General features: G+C 40.2%; 1 protein-coding gene across 1 annotated transcript in view; it reads left to right on the top strand.

The window, feature by feature from the left end:
• LOC132796022 (mucin-5AC) overlaps positions 1-14931 on the top strand; it is a 29637-nt gene extending 14706 nt beyond the window's left edge. Inside the window, exons 3-7 of the mRNA XM_060807032.1 lie at positions 6052-6181; positions 8800-8914; positions 10332-10492; positions 10593-10732; positions 11414-14931. Of these exons, the coding sequence (XP_060663015.1) occupies positions 6052-6181; positions 8800-8914; positions 10332-10492; positions 10593-10732; positions 11414-13630 (2763 nt within the window). The 3' untranslated portion in view covers positions 13631-14931. The remainder of the gene's footprint in view (positions 1-6051; positions 6182-8799; positions 8915-10331; positions 10493-10592; positions 10733-11413) is intronic.
• The last annotated feature ends 486 nt before the right edge of the window (positions 14932-15417 follow it).

Raw genomic sequence — 15417 nt, 5'->3', positions numbered from 1 at the left:
GCTTCCTTGTGCCTTGTCCGACTGTCGGAGTCGTTGTACCGTTTATCAACGATGCTCCAAACAAATTGAGCGTCCAATGCTGTAGCAGCTTTGGCAGCTCTTGATTCCTGATTGTTTGACTAAAATAAATGTGAATGCTACAGTTTTGATAGTCCTCCTCCTCCGGCCACCTCCACCCCGAAACATTTGTTGTGTTGCGCCCATCTCTCTTGAAAATTACGCATACGCAACGTGAAAACTTTTGTGCTGTAAAACTTGCTTGCTTATTGATATCAAATTTGGCATTAAAATTCAGTTATGCTCATATGTAGTTTCCACATGAATTCGCCATGTCATCCAAGTAATCAAATGTCAGACTGTTTCGTGAGTGAGGAAGGGAAAGGAAGGGAAATGACTATGCCAATATCAATTGTCAGTTAACGAGCTTTCAATTTGAGGATCTCTGCTCAAAATTTAAGGCGCTTACCATGCCAAGGCATCTCTTCTCATTTTATTGAAGCATCTCTCGTCCTTCAATTAGTAGCGGAAATATTCAGGCGCTGCTCTAAATTTAAACAGCACTTCAAGTGGCTGCCTGACTGACTGCCTGACTGGCTGGCTAGCAACCAAGGGGACGAAGACATAACCGAATGAATGCTACCATACTATATATTGTATATAGTACAAGTATATAGTATATTTTATTCAGAACGTAACATTCACTCAATGTCGCGCTGGCATCGTTTGGCTTGGCTACAACGTTTTTCTTCATCGCATTTATTTTCGCTTTTTATACCCGCTACCCATAGGGAAGAAGGGTATTCTAATTTTATGAAAGAGGCATCTCCATTATAGGAGATAACACAGATCAAGTTTGTTTTAGATTTTTATCACGCTTCCTTTCGCCTTCACAAAACGAATAGCAGGTGTCATTTTGAAACTAAAACTAAACTATTTTTGGTCTACATACATATCTTTTCTGAAAATTGTATTTTTGTGGTACGTTAATTTAGTATGTTTTAGGAATAATACCACACTGCGGGTATCTCACCGTCGATCACACTCGATTGTAACTTTCTTATTTGATTTCTTCTTTTTTTTTTGGGCCACATTTTGCCCTAATGGCCATAAGAAGCACTCAGCAATCAGGGACGTCGCGAGTGAACGCAATGCGACAATGTAACGACAGGTGTTGCATGCGTGTTGTATGTAGCAGCATGTAGGCAAAAGTGTAGCTATGTGTATATCTTTGCGAATGACATGACATTTGACACAGTTAAGTGTACTTAGTAGCAGCAACAGCAGCGCAGCCTCCACACAGCACAGAGGTGGGAGTTGCCCAAAAATAAGTAGAAAGCGTTGGCATGCATAAAATATTACAATACATCAAAAGGATTGCTAATACAGGTGTGTGTGTGTGTGTGTGGGTGTGTTCGCTCTGCTCTCTGTTCGGCACTCGACAGGCAAACTTTAACTTCAACCCCGAATAGCAAAAAGCCAATACTCAATACCCAAAACACAGAGGCAGCCAACTCCCATGGCATGTCGGGATGACGCTGTCTATCGTCGTTCCGTTTGCCTATCTCTGTGTGGCATCTAGTGACAAGGATGCTGCGCACTTTTGATTTTTAAGCGCCACTTGTTCACCTGTCTGTCTGTGTGCTGAAAATTTGAATATACAAAAGTGCCTTTGGAAGCCAATCGAGCTTATGCCAGAGGGTGTGTGTGTGTGTGTGTGCGCGGTTGGGGAGGAGACAGCACAATCAAAATTATTGCTACTCGTGAATGCAAAGCACGCTTATCGTGACCCACTCTATATTGCGTATACGTATACACCCGCAATTATGTTGGCTTAATTCAGCCATTATTAATCGACAATCGTGTAGGAAGCTATTTATTTGGCATTCAAGCATAAAACTCTCGAATGCTTATTAAGCTATTTACTTACCGCAGCACGTTGGATTTATTTATTACGCTCGCCAGGCTCTATTTAGATTAGCCCAACAAAAAAATATAAAATGAAAAGAAAAGAAAAATATATATATAATCTTGTCTTAATTTGTACATTCATTCAACATGCAACAGCAATGCTCTTAGCCAAGTGTCCAAGCATATAGACGACAAGTTTCCTTCTTTTATTCAGTTTTTAGTTCGCGACTCTTGGCCTGATTCCCAAAGACAAAGCAAAATGGAAATAGAAATGGGAATGGGAATGGGATTGAAATGGGCGCTGACTGCAGTTAGCAAGCGCCCATTGTCCTCTGTCCCCCTTTTTTGACTTCGCAGCACAAACACAAAGCGCAACGCGCTCGCAACTTGTCCTTGAGTGCAGCGCAAATAGAGACAGAGAAAAAAAAAAACTAAAAACAAGTGAAGAAAGGGGTAAAGCACGGAAATGCAAATGCCCAAATTATACAAGAGAAATCAAAAATAAATGCAACCAAGTTGAAGCCGCATCGACAGTGAAGATACTCTTCATTTTAATAGCAGCGCAGCTGCAACAAACTACTGAACATACCCGATTGGTTTATACCTTCTTTTTACAGGGTATGTGCCTAGGAATTGTTTAGTGTTTTCACTTATTCTTTTGTTTAAATTGTAACAGGCTCGTTTTGCAGCAGAACGCGCCCTTTGCCTTTGCCTTTGCTTTGCCGTCGTCGTCGTCTTCATCATAACTGCAAACAAAGAATAACGAGGCAAACAGTCAAACAAAACTGAAGAACCTGAACTATTTGCACTGCAACTTGCTAAGTGGTCCCCTCTGTATCTCTCTCCTCCCTCAACAGATACGAAAAAAAAAAACAAAAAATATATATAGTACAATAATAACAAAAGGCACAAGAGTCAACAAACTGCTGAGATCTTGTCTAGGCAGCAACGCATTCATTGTATTTGTTGCTCTGTTGATTTTTACACACAAAAATTCGCATATATGTACATACATATATGCCACAATAATATTTATTATATTTCCTTTAGCCAATAAAGAATTTAACCATTTTTGTATACAGTGTTAATATGAATATTTCATGCATACAAATTTCATTAAATTTTTGGTGAAATCGTGTGGAGATTCAGCGTATGCGTAATTTCAGTTAATTTTTTAGCCAATTCATGCGAATCATGCGAATTATTCATGCCATTTTTCTGTGTTGCATTGTGTGTAAATAAGTAATTGAATAATTACGTTTACCTTCGGCGAAAATGCAAGCCCTCAATAATTGCATATTTTTGCAAACAGTAAAAAAATTATGTTTGCAATTATTTAGATTATGATTCAATTTGTAGCTGTCAACGCAATGCTGATCAATTTCAAATGGAGAAAAACATACACACACACAAATGATTAATGAATGCGAATCAAAAAAATGAAAGAAAATTACGTATATTGTAAAATGCTAAATTTAAAAAAATGTTCATGCTGATTGATTGACAATCAATTTCATTTCTTTGGTTCAACGATAGTTTATCAAGTCAAATTGCAAAGTTCTTGGTAAAAATTATTGTTTTAGTTTTTAAATCCGCTATCCCATATGGTAAAAGAATATTTCTTATAACTTTATGCCTTCATCAATTGTATGTAGTTGGTAGAGGGAGGCATCTCCGACTCTATAAAGTATCTATAATCCTGATCAGTGTTACTTATGGGCATTTGTCCGTATGAAACACTGGATCTCAGACAGAGCTATACTTTGTTTTCGCACTTGTAACTTTTCACACAGATCAAGTTTGTTATATATTTTTACCACGCCCTCTGATTTTTATTCTGCCTCTGCAAATTAAATGGCAAGTTCAATTTTGAAGCGATTATTGGTATATATTCATTATGCCTGCACTCGACTTAAGCTTTCTTACTTGTTTATTATGTATTTTTAAATTGCATTTCTAAAATTAGCCTTTGAAAAAATCAAATTTAGCTAACAAGAAATTATTGTGATATCCAAATATTGAAATATTGCAAACTTAAATTTGCTAAGAGTTTGAAATTGATTGGGAATTGAGACAAACTAAAAATTTGCTGGCAAATTATTACAAAAAAATTGCAAATAGATAAATTCCTCATTAATTGCGTTTGTCCAGTTCGAAATGAAATATGCTATAAATTTAGCTTGAACTGCTATTGGCTTTTAATACACGATATGAAATATTATACTTGGACTAATCAGCAAGCTTATGGCAACCTGGTCTTCGTCTGCATATTTATGTCGAATATTGAAATTCTTGACATCGTTTTCCTTTCCTTGTGTGTGTGTGTGTGTGTGTGTGTGTGTGTGTGTGTGTGGGAGTGTGTTTGGCTTTTTGCTTTGTATGCCAAGCTCTGTTCTTGACGTTATGCACGCTCTTAAGTCAACAATTTTATTGTTTTATTCTTCATTTTTTATGTTGACTTTTTGTGTTGTTGCTTCCGTTGTTGCTGCTGCTGCTGCTGCGGGTTTTTGATATTTTTATTTCTTTTGGCGAGTGCTCGCTTTCAAATTGCAATTAAAAGATGAAAGTACACCGCCGCGTGCTTTGCGCGTCTGTCAAACAATTTCAATTAAAAGTTAATTAACTTAATGAAACGTTTGGCTCGTTTTTGCACTTTGTTGCCTCACACTCACAATCATTCCAGGAGTGTGTGAGGTGGGGTGTTCTTTGGCCTACGCGGCGTATGCGCAATGCACATTCTTAATGCCATCATCACCTTGTGGCGCACTTGATATGGAAAAACTTGTGCATCGAATGCAAGTTTATGCAATTTGCAGCACTCGAATGTCGTTTCAATTGCTACTTAAACATTTCCACAATGATTATTGAATTCTATACGAAATTGCATGCATTACGTATACGTAATGTGAGCCGCAAAGAAATGCATAAACTGTATGTATGTATATGGCAATTAATTAAAGCGCATTTCACTTGACATTGCACACACACACACACATAGGGTACATAAACAGTTATTTAATGCAGTCTACAGTCTTCAGTCTGCTTCAGTTTCTTCTTCCTTTTCCCCTTTTCCTATTGCTGCTGCTTCGTTTAACCGTTACTTTGTTCTCGCTTGGCCCCTTGCGACGCCTTTGATAAACCTCAACGGGGCATAAAAAGATTTGATGTGCTCTTAATCTTGCTCTGGCTTATGTTTATATGCATATTTATTTTCACACACCCCTTCCGCTCTCCCCCTCTTCTGTCTCTTTGCTTTCTTTTCGCCACCTTTTAGCAGCTTCTCTTTGTGTGTGTGTGTGTGTGTTTTTGGCCTCTACTTTCATTCGTAATTAGTTAATGTGCCGCCGTTGTCAGTCGCATTGGCATTATACAGCGCCTAAGCACCGCGACAGTCTGTCAGCCAGTCAGTACCCCCTCTCTCCCCCCTCTCCATTCACGTTCCCACCTCATGCTTTGCCTGTTACAAAAGGGAAAAGTCGCTGCTGTTGCTGGAGGAGGTCTATATTATGGCCTATGCAGGGCTTTATAGCAGCTGTCCCATTCGTTATTCAGTTGCCTCTGCAGCACCCAAACACACACAAACACACACACCCCTCCTCTTCTCTCTCACTTTCTGCCTTTCTCCCTTTGGCTGTTTTATGCCAGCATCCGTCCATGTTGCGGGCCAACCTCCCAAAGCTTCCTCAACCGGCTGCTGCCTCAGCTAATGAAGTACATCTACTCGTACACATGCCAGCCTTCAAAGTAAAATTTTCTTCTCATTTTTTTCCATTTTTTTTTTTTAGCCGCATTTACACATAAGCACGCACCACACACACACACACATTTGCATACATAATACGTGAGAGTGTGTTGGTGTATTTATTTTTTATGTCGCTGCCTCGTTTTTGCTCTCTCTATGTATGTGTGTGTGTGTGTGTGTGTGTGTGCGCAACAACATTAAAAATGAAGGCGTTTTACGTAGCGTATGCTTAATACATTAAGTATACGCCGCGTTGAGAGCGTGTGCCACAGTCAATCCTCAAAGGTTTTGCGCTGACAAGAAAAGCGGAAAACTCTCTGCTTCTTCTACCGCTGCTGGTTTTTCATGCTGTTTTTTTCTTTCTTTCTTTCTTTCTTTTTTTGTGCTTTTGCACTTTGCAGGTGAACGTGAGCAACACCTGGACAATGCCACAGGAGGGCCTGAATGTGTTCTATCGCTTCTTTCGTGATCGCATCTCGTGGTTCGAGGCTGACGCCGTTTGCCAGTTCCATCATGCCAATCTGGTGACAGGTAAGCGAAATGAATAGAACAAAAGCTGAGCTGCAGAGTGAGACATGAAACACAGCAGCAGCAGCAGCAGCTAGTTAGCCAACAAAAACAACAAAAATCAAGGTTGGCACGCCAATGCCTTACGCTTATTAGAGACTGCAATATTCAAAAGCAGCTGTAGCAGCAGCAGCAGCAGCTGACAAAGAGGATGTAATGGAATACTAAACGCCAACACAAAATGTGAAATGCAAATAAGCCCAATGACAGCCAAGAACAAAAAGCCAACGCATAGAGATAGAGCAAAGAGCAGAGAGCGTGCAAGGCGGAAGTGTTGCTAGAGAACATTATTGCAAATGTCCGGCAGCTGTCGTTGCTGTTGTTATTGTTGTTGTTGTTGTGGGGCACAAGTTGCTGCACCTTGACTGGACACTGCGATGCACGGCGCAAATGAATAGAAAGCACTGCAAAATGACATCAGACCCAGACCAAGGGCATTTGGGGTCATGTCCCGTTGTCCGTTGTCCATGTCCATGCTCTATTGTCCGCTGCCGATGCCAATCCCAGTGTCATCTGCATGCGCCTGTCCATAGCTGCATAGCTCATCGTTGTCGTTGTCGTTGTCCTTCTTGTTGTCGTTGTCGCTATAAATCCTTGTGACAAAATACCAACCACTGCACTGCAGAGATCAGAGTTGAGAGTTGAGTTCAGAGGATCACAGCAGCAACAACAGCAGCCGCATGGCAAACAGTTCAACTGTGGTCATCCATATCGTATGCACACTGTACGAGCACAACAATGTGTGTTTGCTTCGCAAATAGCAGATATAAATTCTCTGTTAGATATTGTGTGCATATAAATTGTGCATGCCACTCAATGACAATGGCAATTCAAGTTTTGCATATCTCAAAATATGCAAGTGTGTCATTGGGACAACTCTTCCGCTCTCTCTCACTCTCTCTCTCACTCTCTATTCTCTTCTTCCTTTCTCTTACAAAACTATTCTTTTTTGGTATCGAGGGAATACCATTTTGTCTGGCTCCCAGTTTCCGGTTCAAAGTAAAAGAACATAATCTTAGCAACTTTCGCTTCAATATATGTATGTATGTAGATATGGATAGGTCCATGGTCTTGGCCACCCTTAGACAATACACTAAGTATCCCTTTTGCCTGTGTTCTACACACACAACAACGGAAATAACTCTGCGTGTGTGTATGTGTGTGGCAGACAGTGCGCATAAATAAGTTGCAGCAGGCAGCTGAATCCATGGATCCATGTAAATGTGTGAAACAGATGAACAACAAATAACAAGAAGAACTCGGAAAGTACACAGCTAAATAACCACAAGAGTATGACCAAATAAATAAATAGATATATCAAACAGACAAGCGACACAGCTTATACACACTAAAAAGGTGGCTTAACTGGCTGAGATGCTTTGGAAATGTTTTCTTTTCTTTCAACATTTCCATAAAGTACGATAATTAAAAGCAAATAAAATCTAGTTTGCTTTCGAAGAAAATATAGAAGAAAGTTTGCAATTTTATTGCTGCAAAAGATTAAAGAGCAAATAATTGTATTAACAAATCTGGAAGAGATTAAAATTTTCTTGCTGAAAACTTAAGACTAAGACTAAAACTGGAATTAGAAAATATAGAAAAGATTCAAAACTAAATGAAAAAAATACAAAAGATTGCTGAAAAACTAAGCAAAGGATAAAATGTAAAACTAAGAAAACTAAGAACAAATTAAAAAAAAAAATTAAGAAAAGATTGCCGAAAAACTAAGCTAAAATTTGAAAGTTAAAACAGATTAAAAATATAGAATAAATTGCAAATTTGTTTACTGAAGAACTAAGCCAAAATTTAAGATTAAAAACTGTTATTAAAATTATTTCGATTTGTTATGGCAAACTTTAGTTTTATTGCAGAAAATAGATATAGGAATGGATTCAAAACTTTTACGATGAATTAAAACTTATATGACATACGAATAGGATTCGAATCTATTACGATATGTAAATCAAATCTTATATGGCATTCGAATAGAATTCAGATTTAATACAAATAGAATTCAATGTTCATTTTCCGACTGCAATGCAAATCAATCACAGGGTATTACTTAGTGTCAACACTCTGTTTTCTGTTCTCTGTTGTCCGATTCCGAGTCGGCTTGTGTCTGTCTCTCTCTCTCTCTCTCTCTCAATTTTTTTTGGTATGCTGTGTGTGTTACAACAATTTGTGTTGACACAAGCTGGGAGCAGGGACGGCCCAGCGATCGGGTTCGAGTTGGCAGCTGGCGTGTTGTTGGATTGCTCAAGGGATAGAGGGAGGATATAGAGAGAGGGAGTCCCCTCTCGATGGATGTATTTGGGATGTATATTTTTTTTTGTTGCTGGGGGTTTTTTTTCTCGTTTTGGTCACTGTCCCAAATATTCAACATGAAAAAACAATGCGCTTGGCAAATTTAATAGAAATATATTCGTATCGTACAAATAAAAACCATTTGTCTCTTTTCCCTTTCCCTTTCTCTTTCTCATTTTCATTCGCTTTTGCTGGCTGTCTGCTTGTGTATTTTAAATTGTTGTGTTTGTAACCCTTTTACACATTTCTGTTGTTGTTGTCTTTGTTGTTTTTGCCAGTCGACAACAGTTTTCAATTTGATGCAACGCGCGACCTGCTGAGGGAATTGGATGTGAACGACATCGTTTGGATTGGTCTCATGCGACCGCAGAACTCGGATCGTTTTATGTGGTCGTAAGTACAGTAGCAACACCCTAAACGCAACACCCTAACCCAACCCAGCCAACCATTGAACAGCAACAGCAACAACAACAAGCAAAACAAGAGCAATAAACAGCAAATATTGTGTTGTAATTGTTTTGTTTGTGTTGTTCATGAACACACACATGTGCATGTGTATGTGTGTGTGTATGTGTATTTATGGTCTGGCATTATAGTTGCGAGTACGTGCATATTAACGGACTAACGGTCTAACCGTTCGCTCGTTAAGAGCAAGTAACGAGCTCTTCAATCGAATAATCGACACGATTAACATATCAAATGCAACGACTGAATTTCCAACAACAACAACATGTCCGAAATGTCTTCAATTCTTTGACGGACACAAATACAAATACAAAAACAAAAGCTAAACGTAAACGTTAACGTTAAAGTTGAACACGAAAAGCAATTAAATTTATTTTTTATTTGCGAGTAATGTGAGTTTAACGTGACATTTAGTGTGCGATAATAACTGGCGCCGTTAACATTTTTATTTGTATTTATTTTTTTAATACTCGCACACGCAATTCAATTGCAAAATCATTTGTCCATTAGCCAAGGTCTTCCCGGACAGATGTAGATGCATTCGCTTTGACTTTCAATGAATCTAATCAAGTCTGGTTATATAGTATATTAGTTTTACAAAAATATTTAATGTAAATTTAATTACTTCTTTTATATTTTATTTAATTAAAATAACCAGAATTGCGTTAGTTTTTATTGATGAATTTGATGATTGACCCAAATTTAAATAACAAGAATTTTCTTCAATATACTGAAGTTTTCTGTTTTAAAATTAACCATTTTCCTTGCCTTTAATCAGAATAATCGAGTATTTACGAAAAGTTTAAAATTTGTCCATCAGTGAATATTTTCGTTGAAGATATAGTTACGGTAAATAAGGCACAGGTTTAAAACTCATAATAACTTAAAAAAAAGAATATATTGGGTGTAAAAGTTCCACGAATTGAACTTTTTCCATTACTAAATCTTTTCTCCCTAGTTACACTTTATCTTTTATCAGGCAATATGAATTGATTAAGTTTTCGTAAATGAATTTATACACTTATTTTGCCTTTAATGAGCCACTGATTTGAAATTCACATTGTGGTAAAATACCAAATACAATTTTATATTAAATTCATCAATGATTAAAGAGACTTTACAGAATTTTCATAAATATTAAATCATTTTCAGCGCAATTTATTATGCCATATGCTATTGAATTCCACTTTCTAAGCTGCTTGACAACAGAGTATTAATAATGTTTTCTTTTTTGCTTTGGCTTTAATAATGGCTTACAAACAAGATTATTATTTTTGTTGTATTTTTTTTGTGATGAGAACTTTAAACATATAGAATATGAAATCATGTAACTATTGCTTGGCAGCAACTCACGTCCCTTGGTTGCGGATACCGGCTACTGGGCCGAATCGTTGCCCCTCATGGATGCTCCGCTGTGCGCTGTCATCGATCCCATACGCGACTATCGATGGCACGCACTGCGTTGTGGCGGACCGGAAACCGCTTCGTTCCTCTGCGAGATGCCCGGTAAGTTTTTGTGGATTCCCAAAGGGATCAACGATGGCAGCTAAGAGAATCTATTTCCGTTTGACTACACACACTCGCACACACACACACACACACACAGTGCCTAGCTGGGCCGACGCTTGCATATTGAAGGAGATGCCCAATCTGACGATGCAGTATATGGCGGACACGGCGAGCATTGAGCTGATCCGGAACTGCCAGGAAGAGGGACTCTTGCGACACACATGTCGCGGCAAGGAGGTAAACACGAAGACGAAGCGCACTTTTATATCATCTCTTTGTATACCCGCTACCTATAGGGTAGAAGGGTATTATAACTTTGTGGCTCCACGAAAGAAAGGCAGAAAGACGAATCTCCGATTCTATAAAGTATTCATATTCTTCATCAGCGTCAACAGCCGAGACTATTTAGCCATGTTCATCTGTCTGTCTGTCTGTATGAAACTCTGAATCTCAGAGACTATTAAATATACTATAGTATTTCTGATTCCTGAAAACTTGGTTGCCATCAGATATGGTCAAAAACGCTTCCTTACTACGGGTCTTAGTTTCTTTGGCTGACAATCTGGTATATTTTGCACGTTATGGTATATTTTGAATGTAGTATGTCGGTATATATATACTCTATCAAACAAATACAGCATTTGGTATATGTTGGTAGTATTTTTGCGGTATATTAATATGGCATATTTTAAAATATATACCGCACTGTTTGCCTCTATTAACAATATTTTATTCAATAAACCTAAAAAAGCCTTTGGTACATTTTTAGTATTTTTCGGTATATAAATATAGTATTATATTTCAAAATGAATACCGCACTATTTTGCTTTTATTCGCAATGGGTGGCGGGTATCTCACAGTCGAGCACACTCGACTGTAGCTTTGTTACATAACTTGCCTTTGTTTGTCTTTTGATAGGATCGTGAACGTGCCATTCGTGAGCTGATCTGCCCGAAGGAACGTCTGGAGGCGCAACGCATCAATGACATCACCAACTCGCACTTCAAGTCGCTGCAAATCATCAACAACATACGCACCGACAACAACGAGAACAACGACATCGAACTGTTGCCCCTGGTGCCCAATTACGGAGGTAGTGCCCTCAAGCTTGAGGTGGCCACCGCAGCTCCAGCTCCAGCTGCCGCAGGAGAACACTTCAGCCTCGACAAGCTGATGCTGGCCGATGGCCCAGTGGCACACTATCATATACCGGATGAGGTGCCGATGCCGGTCAAGAAATCGGCCAAGAAGGTGAATGCACACGACGATTATCAGGCCAAGAAGTTGAAGCAGCAACAGCAACAGGAGAAGCAACTGCTGCTGGAGAAACAGTTGCAGATGGAAAAGCAACAGCAGGAACAACAGCAGCAACAGGAGCAGGAGGAGAAGCCATTGTCGCATCTGGACATGATGATGGGCGACCAGCCGGCGTTGAGTGAGGAGCAATTGCCGGAGGATGTCAGTGATAGCGATGTGTCCAATGAGATACTCGAGGCGTTGCCGCACAAGAAGAAGACATTGCCACAGGATTTGCGCACGATGGCGCCAATACCGGAGGAAACATTGGCAACCACAACAACAGTTGCACCTTTGCCAACCACTAAGAAAGCAATAGCTACCAAGAAGACAACAACAACAACTACAACTACTACAACAACAGCTGCACCGCCAACAACAACCGAGGCAGCGCCGGCAACAACAACAGCAGCAACAACTGTAACTACAACTACAATTACAGCGCCAGTAACAACACCAGCAACAGCAACCACTACAGCAGCAGCAATTGCATCCACAACCGAAGCAGCAAGTGGCACAACAACAACAGCAGCAACAACTGTAGGCATCAGCAGCAGCAGCAACACACCAGCGGCAACGACAACAACCAAATCAACGGCGCCATTAACGACAGCAACAACAAAAGCAACCACTGAAATCAACATAATGTCATCAACAAGCAAAACAACAACAACAACATCGACATCGACAACAACAACAACAACTACAACTACAACAGCAGCACCAGCGACAACAACAACGGAAACGGAGGCGGTAGCAACTACAGTTGTCGCCAACTCTAACAGCAACATCAACATGAATCCGGCGCCGACAACAGCAGCAACAGCAGCAGCAATGCCGATAGCAACGTCGACGGTCAGCATCGCACATCCGATACATCCGGCACAGCAGCAACGCGTTGATGAGCTGCTGCTACCCCAGCATCCACACATTAAGGAAACGGCGGACAATTCGCATTTCATACCACCAATGTTGCTAGTCAAGTCACACTATGTGCCGCCAGCCAAACACGGCGAGCACTCGGAGCACTTGGAGCATGGCGAACATGTTGAGCATGGCGAGCACAAGTTGGAGCACAAGCTGGAGCACGTAGAGCACATTACAACAACTCCGTTGCCGGTGACAACAACCGTGAAGATAGCAGCAACAACAACAACCGCTAAGCCAGCAACAACATCAACAATCACAGCAACAACAACAACGGCAGCAGCAAGAGAGTCTGAAATGTCAACATCGAGTGGCATCAATGTTGCTGGCGTGACAGCAACAGCAGCGCCATCATCACCAACAACAACAACAACAGCAGCAGCAACAACAACCATTGCCAGTAGCACATCAGCAACAACAGCAGCAGCAGCGGCAGCTGGAGTTGCAGCAACAACAGCAACGCCAAAATTGCTGACCACTGAGATGCCTCATCTGCCTTCAACGACCACAACAAAACAACCAGCCACATCTAATGAAAATAGTTCAAATGCAACCACAGCAGCAGCAGCAGCAGCAGCAGCAGCCTCAACAACATCAACAGCAGCACCAACAACAACATCATCAGCAGCAGCAGCTTCAACTCAAATGAAAACTGATACCAAGAAGCGAGTGCAAAGCGAAGAGTCAGAGTCAGAGCCAGAGGCGGAGGTGGCTGCTGCTGCTGTGGCTGCAGCTGCCACTGATAGTGATGCTGCTGATGATGATGATAATGATGAAATTGATGCAAGAGGCGCCACAACAGCACGACACAACTTCCTACAGGAGGAAACTGAGGCGCCATTTAAGCCAAATCGACGACGCTCGCTAACAAAACCGGAAACTGTTAGCTATTTCAAGAAGATCTTGGGCTAAACTGTAACTGAACCAACCGACTTTTACAGTTAGCACACATTTCCGTTAGCAGCAGCAGCAACATCGACACCAACAACAACAACAACTGAAGGCCCTTTCCGCTTCCCCACTATCACTCTCTCTCTCTTTCTCTCTCTGTCTCTTGTTCTCTCTTGCTCTCGCCCTCTCTTTGGTAATTGGTGTGCAGAAATCAAAGCTGCAATGCCAATAAATTGAATCAGTTGATGTCGCTGCCTGATTCGACTTCCCAATCCCAATCAGATTCAGATTCACATTCCCAGCAAACGTCATCATCAGCAGCAACATCAAACATCATCATCATCACCGTCATCGTCATCGTCGTCATCACCGTCATTCACATGCTGGCCAAAGTTTGTAAAACTTGGCTCCACGAAATGATTCCCCTTCGACCGGAAACTCAAGCTGTTAGTCAACGCCAAGCGGAAACGCAAAGCAGCCAAAGAAAACTCAAGCTCATCGAGAGTGGAAAGTGGAAAGTGGAGAGTGAAGAGTGTAGAGTGTAGAACGTAAAGTGTAGAGAGATGGCAAAGACAACAACGGTGGCAGGAGAGTTTCAGTTCCAGTTGGGCGCACCAAATATGTCAATTTTTCAGCACAACCCACAAAACAACCAACCACACACACACATACACACACCAGAGAAAGGGAGCGGAAAAATTCAGGCGAAAGTCTTGTCAAAGTAAGTAGAAAAAGCAGCAGTAAAATGTTTGATGGAGAGTGCGGGAAAAGAAGCAAGCAAGAGAAGCGAGTAGCAGTAGAAGCAGAGAGAGAGAGAGAGAATTGCAGAGGCCAAATCTAAAGTATGATAAATACAAAAGTGTGTTTACAGAGCTAGCAAACTACACACATAAGCAGGAGAGTCTGTTTCAAATTTCGCTTACATTTACCATTTACCTTTTACTACCCATCTATTTGCGATTTACCTTTACCTATTGCCAATAGCACGGTTGATACTCCACAGTCGAGAGTCGACAGTCGACGCTCGACGGTTGTCAGTTGGCCATTTGTGTGTGGCAGCCAAGCACTTAGTTGGCCACAATTCAAAATGTTGCACTCGAGTAGTCGATAGTAGTTTTCATATTCATACGACGAGCACTCAGTGTACTCAGTACTCATAAACATGGCGCCAGCCATTCAGTATTAAAACACACAAGTATTATATTCAACTATAACTTCAATTTCAATTTGAACTTTTTGCAACGGAATGCGAAACAGGCCTCGGTATAATACAAATATTGATAAAACCCAAAAAAAAACAAAAAAAAAAAACATAAACAAAATTGATGTATGCAACAATTATGAAATAGTTCATATTGTTTTTTTTGTCCAAACAAACAAAAAGAAATACAAAATAGTGATTATATATAAATCTATATGTATATGAATGTACTCGCATGTAAGACAAGGTTTTCGAAGGTTGGCATCGTTAATAATAATAATAATATGATACGAATAACATGCAGCACGCGCACAGTAAATGGATTTTAGGCCAAGCGATCGTAACGTATTTACTTAAGATTAAGATTAACACACGCACACACACACACACACCCCTCGGAAAAGATCTCGCAAGAAAAGTCCCCAAAATCCAAATTCTGACCTTAAGAAAACCCTAGAAAATTATGTACTCACAAAAGTATGAAATGAAAGTAAATGAATGGAAACGAGAAGTAAACAAGGCGAAGCAAACAATCAGTTTGCAAGTTTTTTTGCGGTAATGAAAGTCAATGCGAACAATGTGGACAGAGCAAAAATAGTCTATGCGT

This window comes from Drosophila nasuta, chromosome X (assembly GCF_023558535.2).
Source record: "Drosophila nasuta strain 15112-1781.00 chromosome X, ASM2355853v1, whole genome shotgun sequence".
Lineage (NCBI taxonomy): Eukaryota > Metazoa > Arthropoda > Insecta > Diptera > Drosophilidae > Drosophila > Drosophila nasuta.
This window is presented reverse-complemented; position numbering and strand designations above follow the sequence as displayed.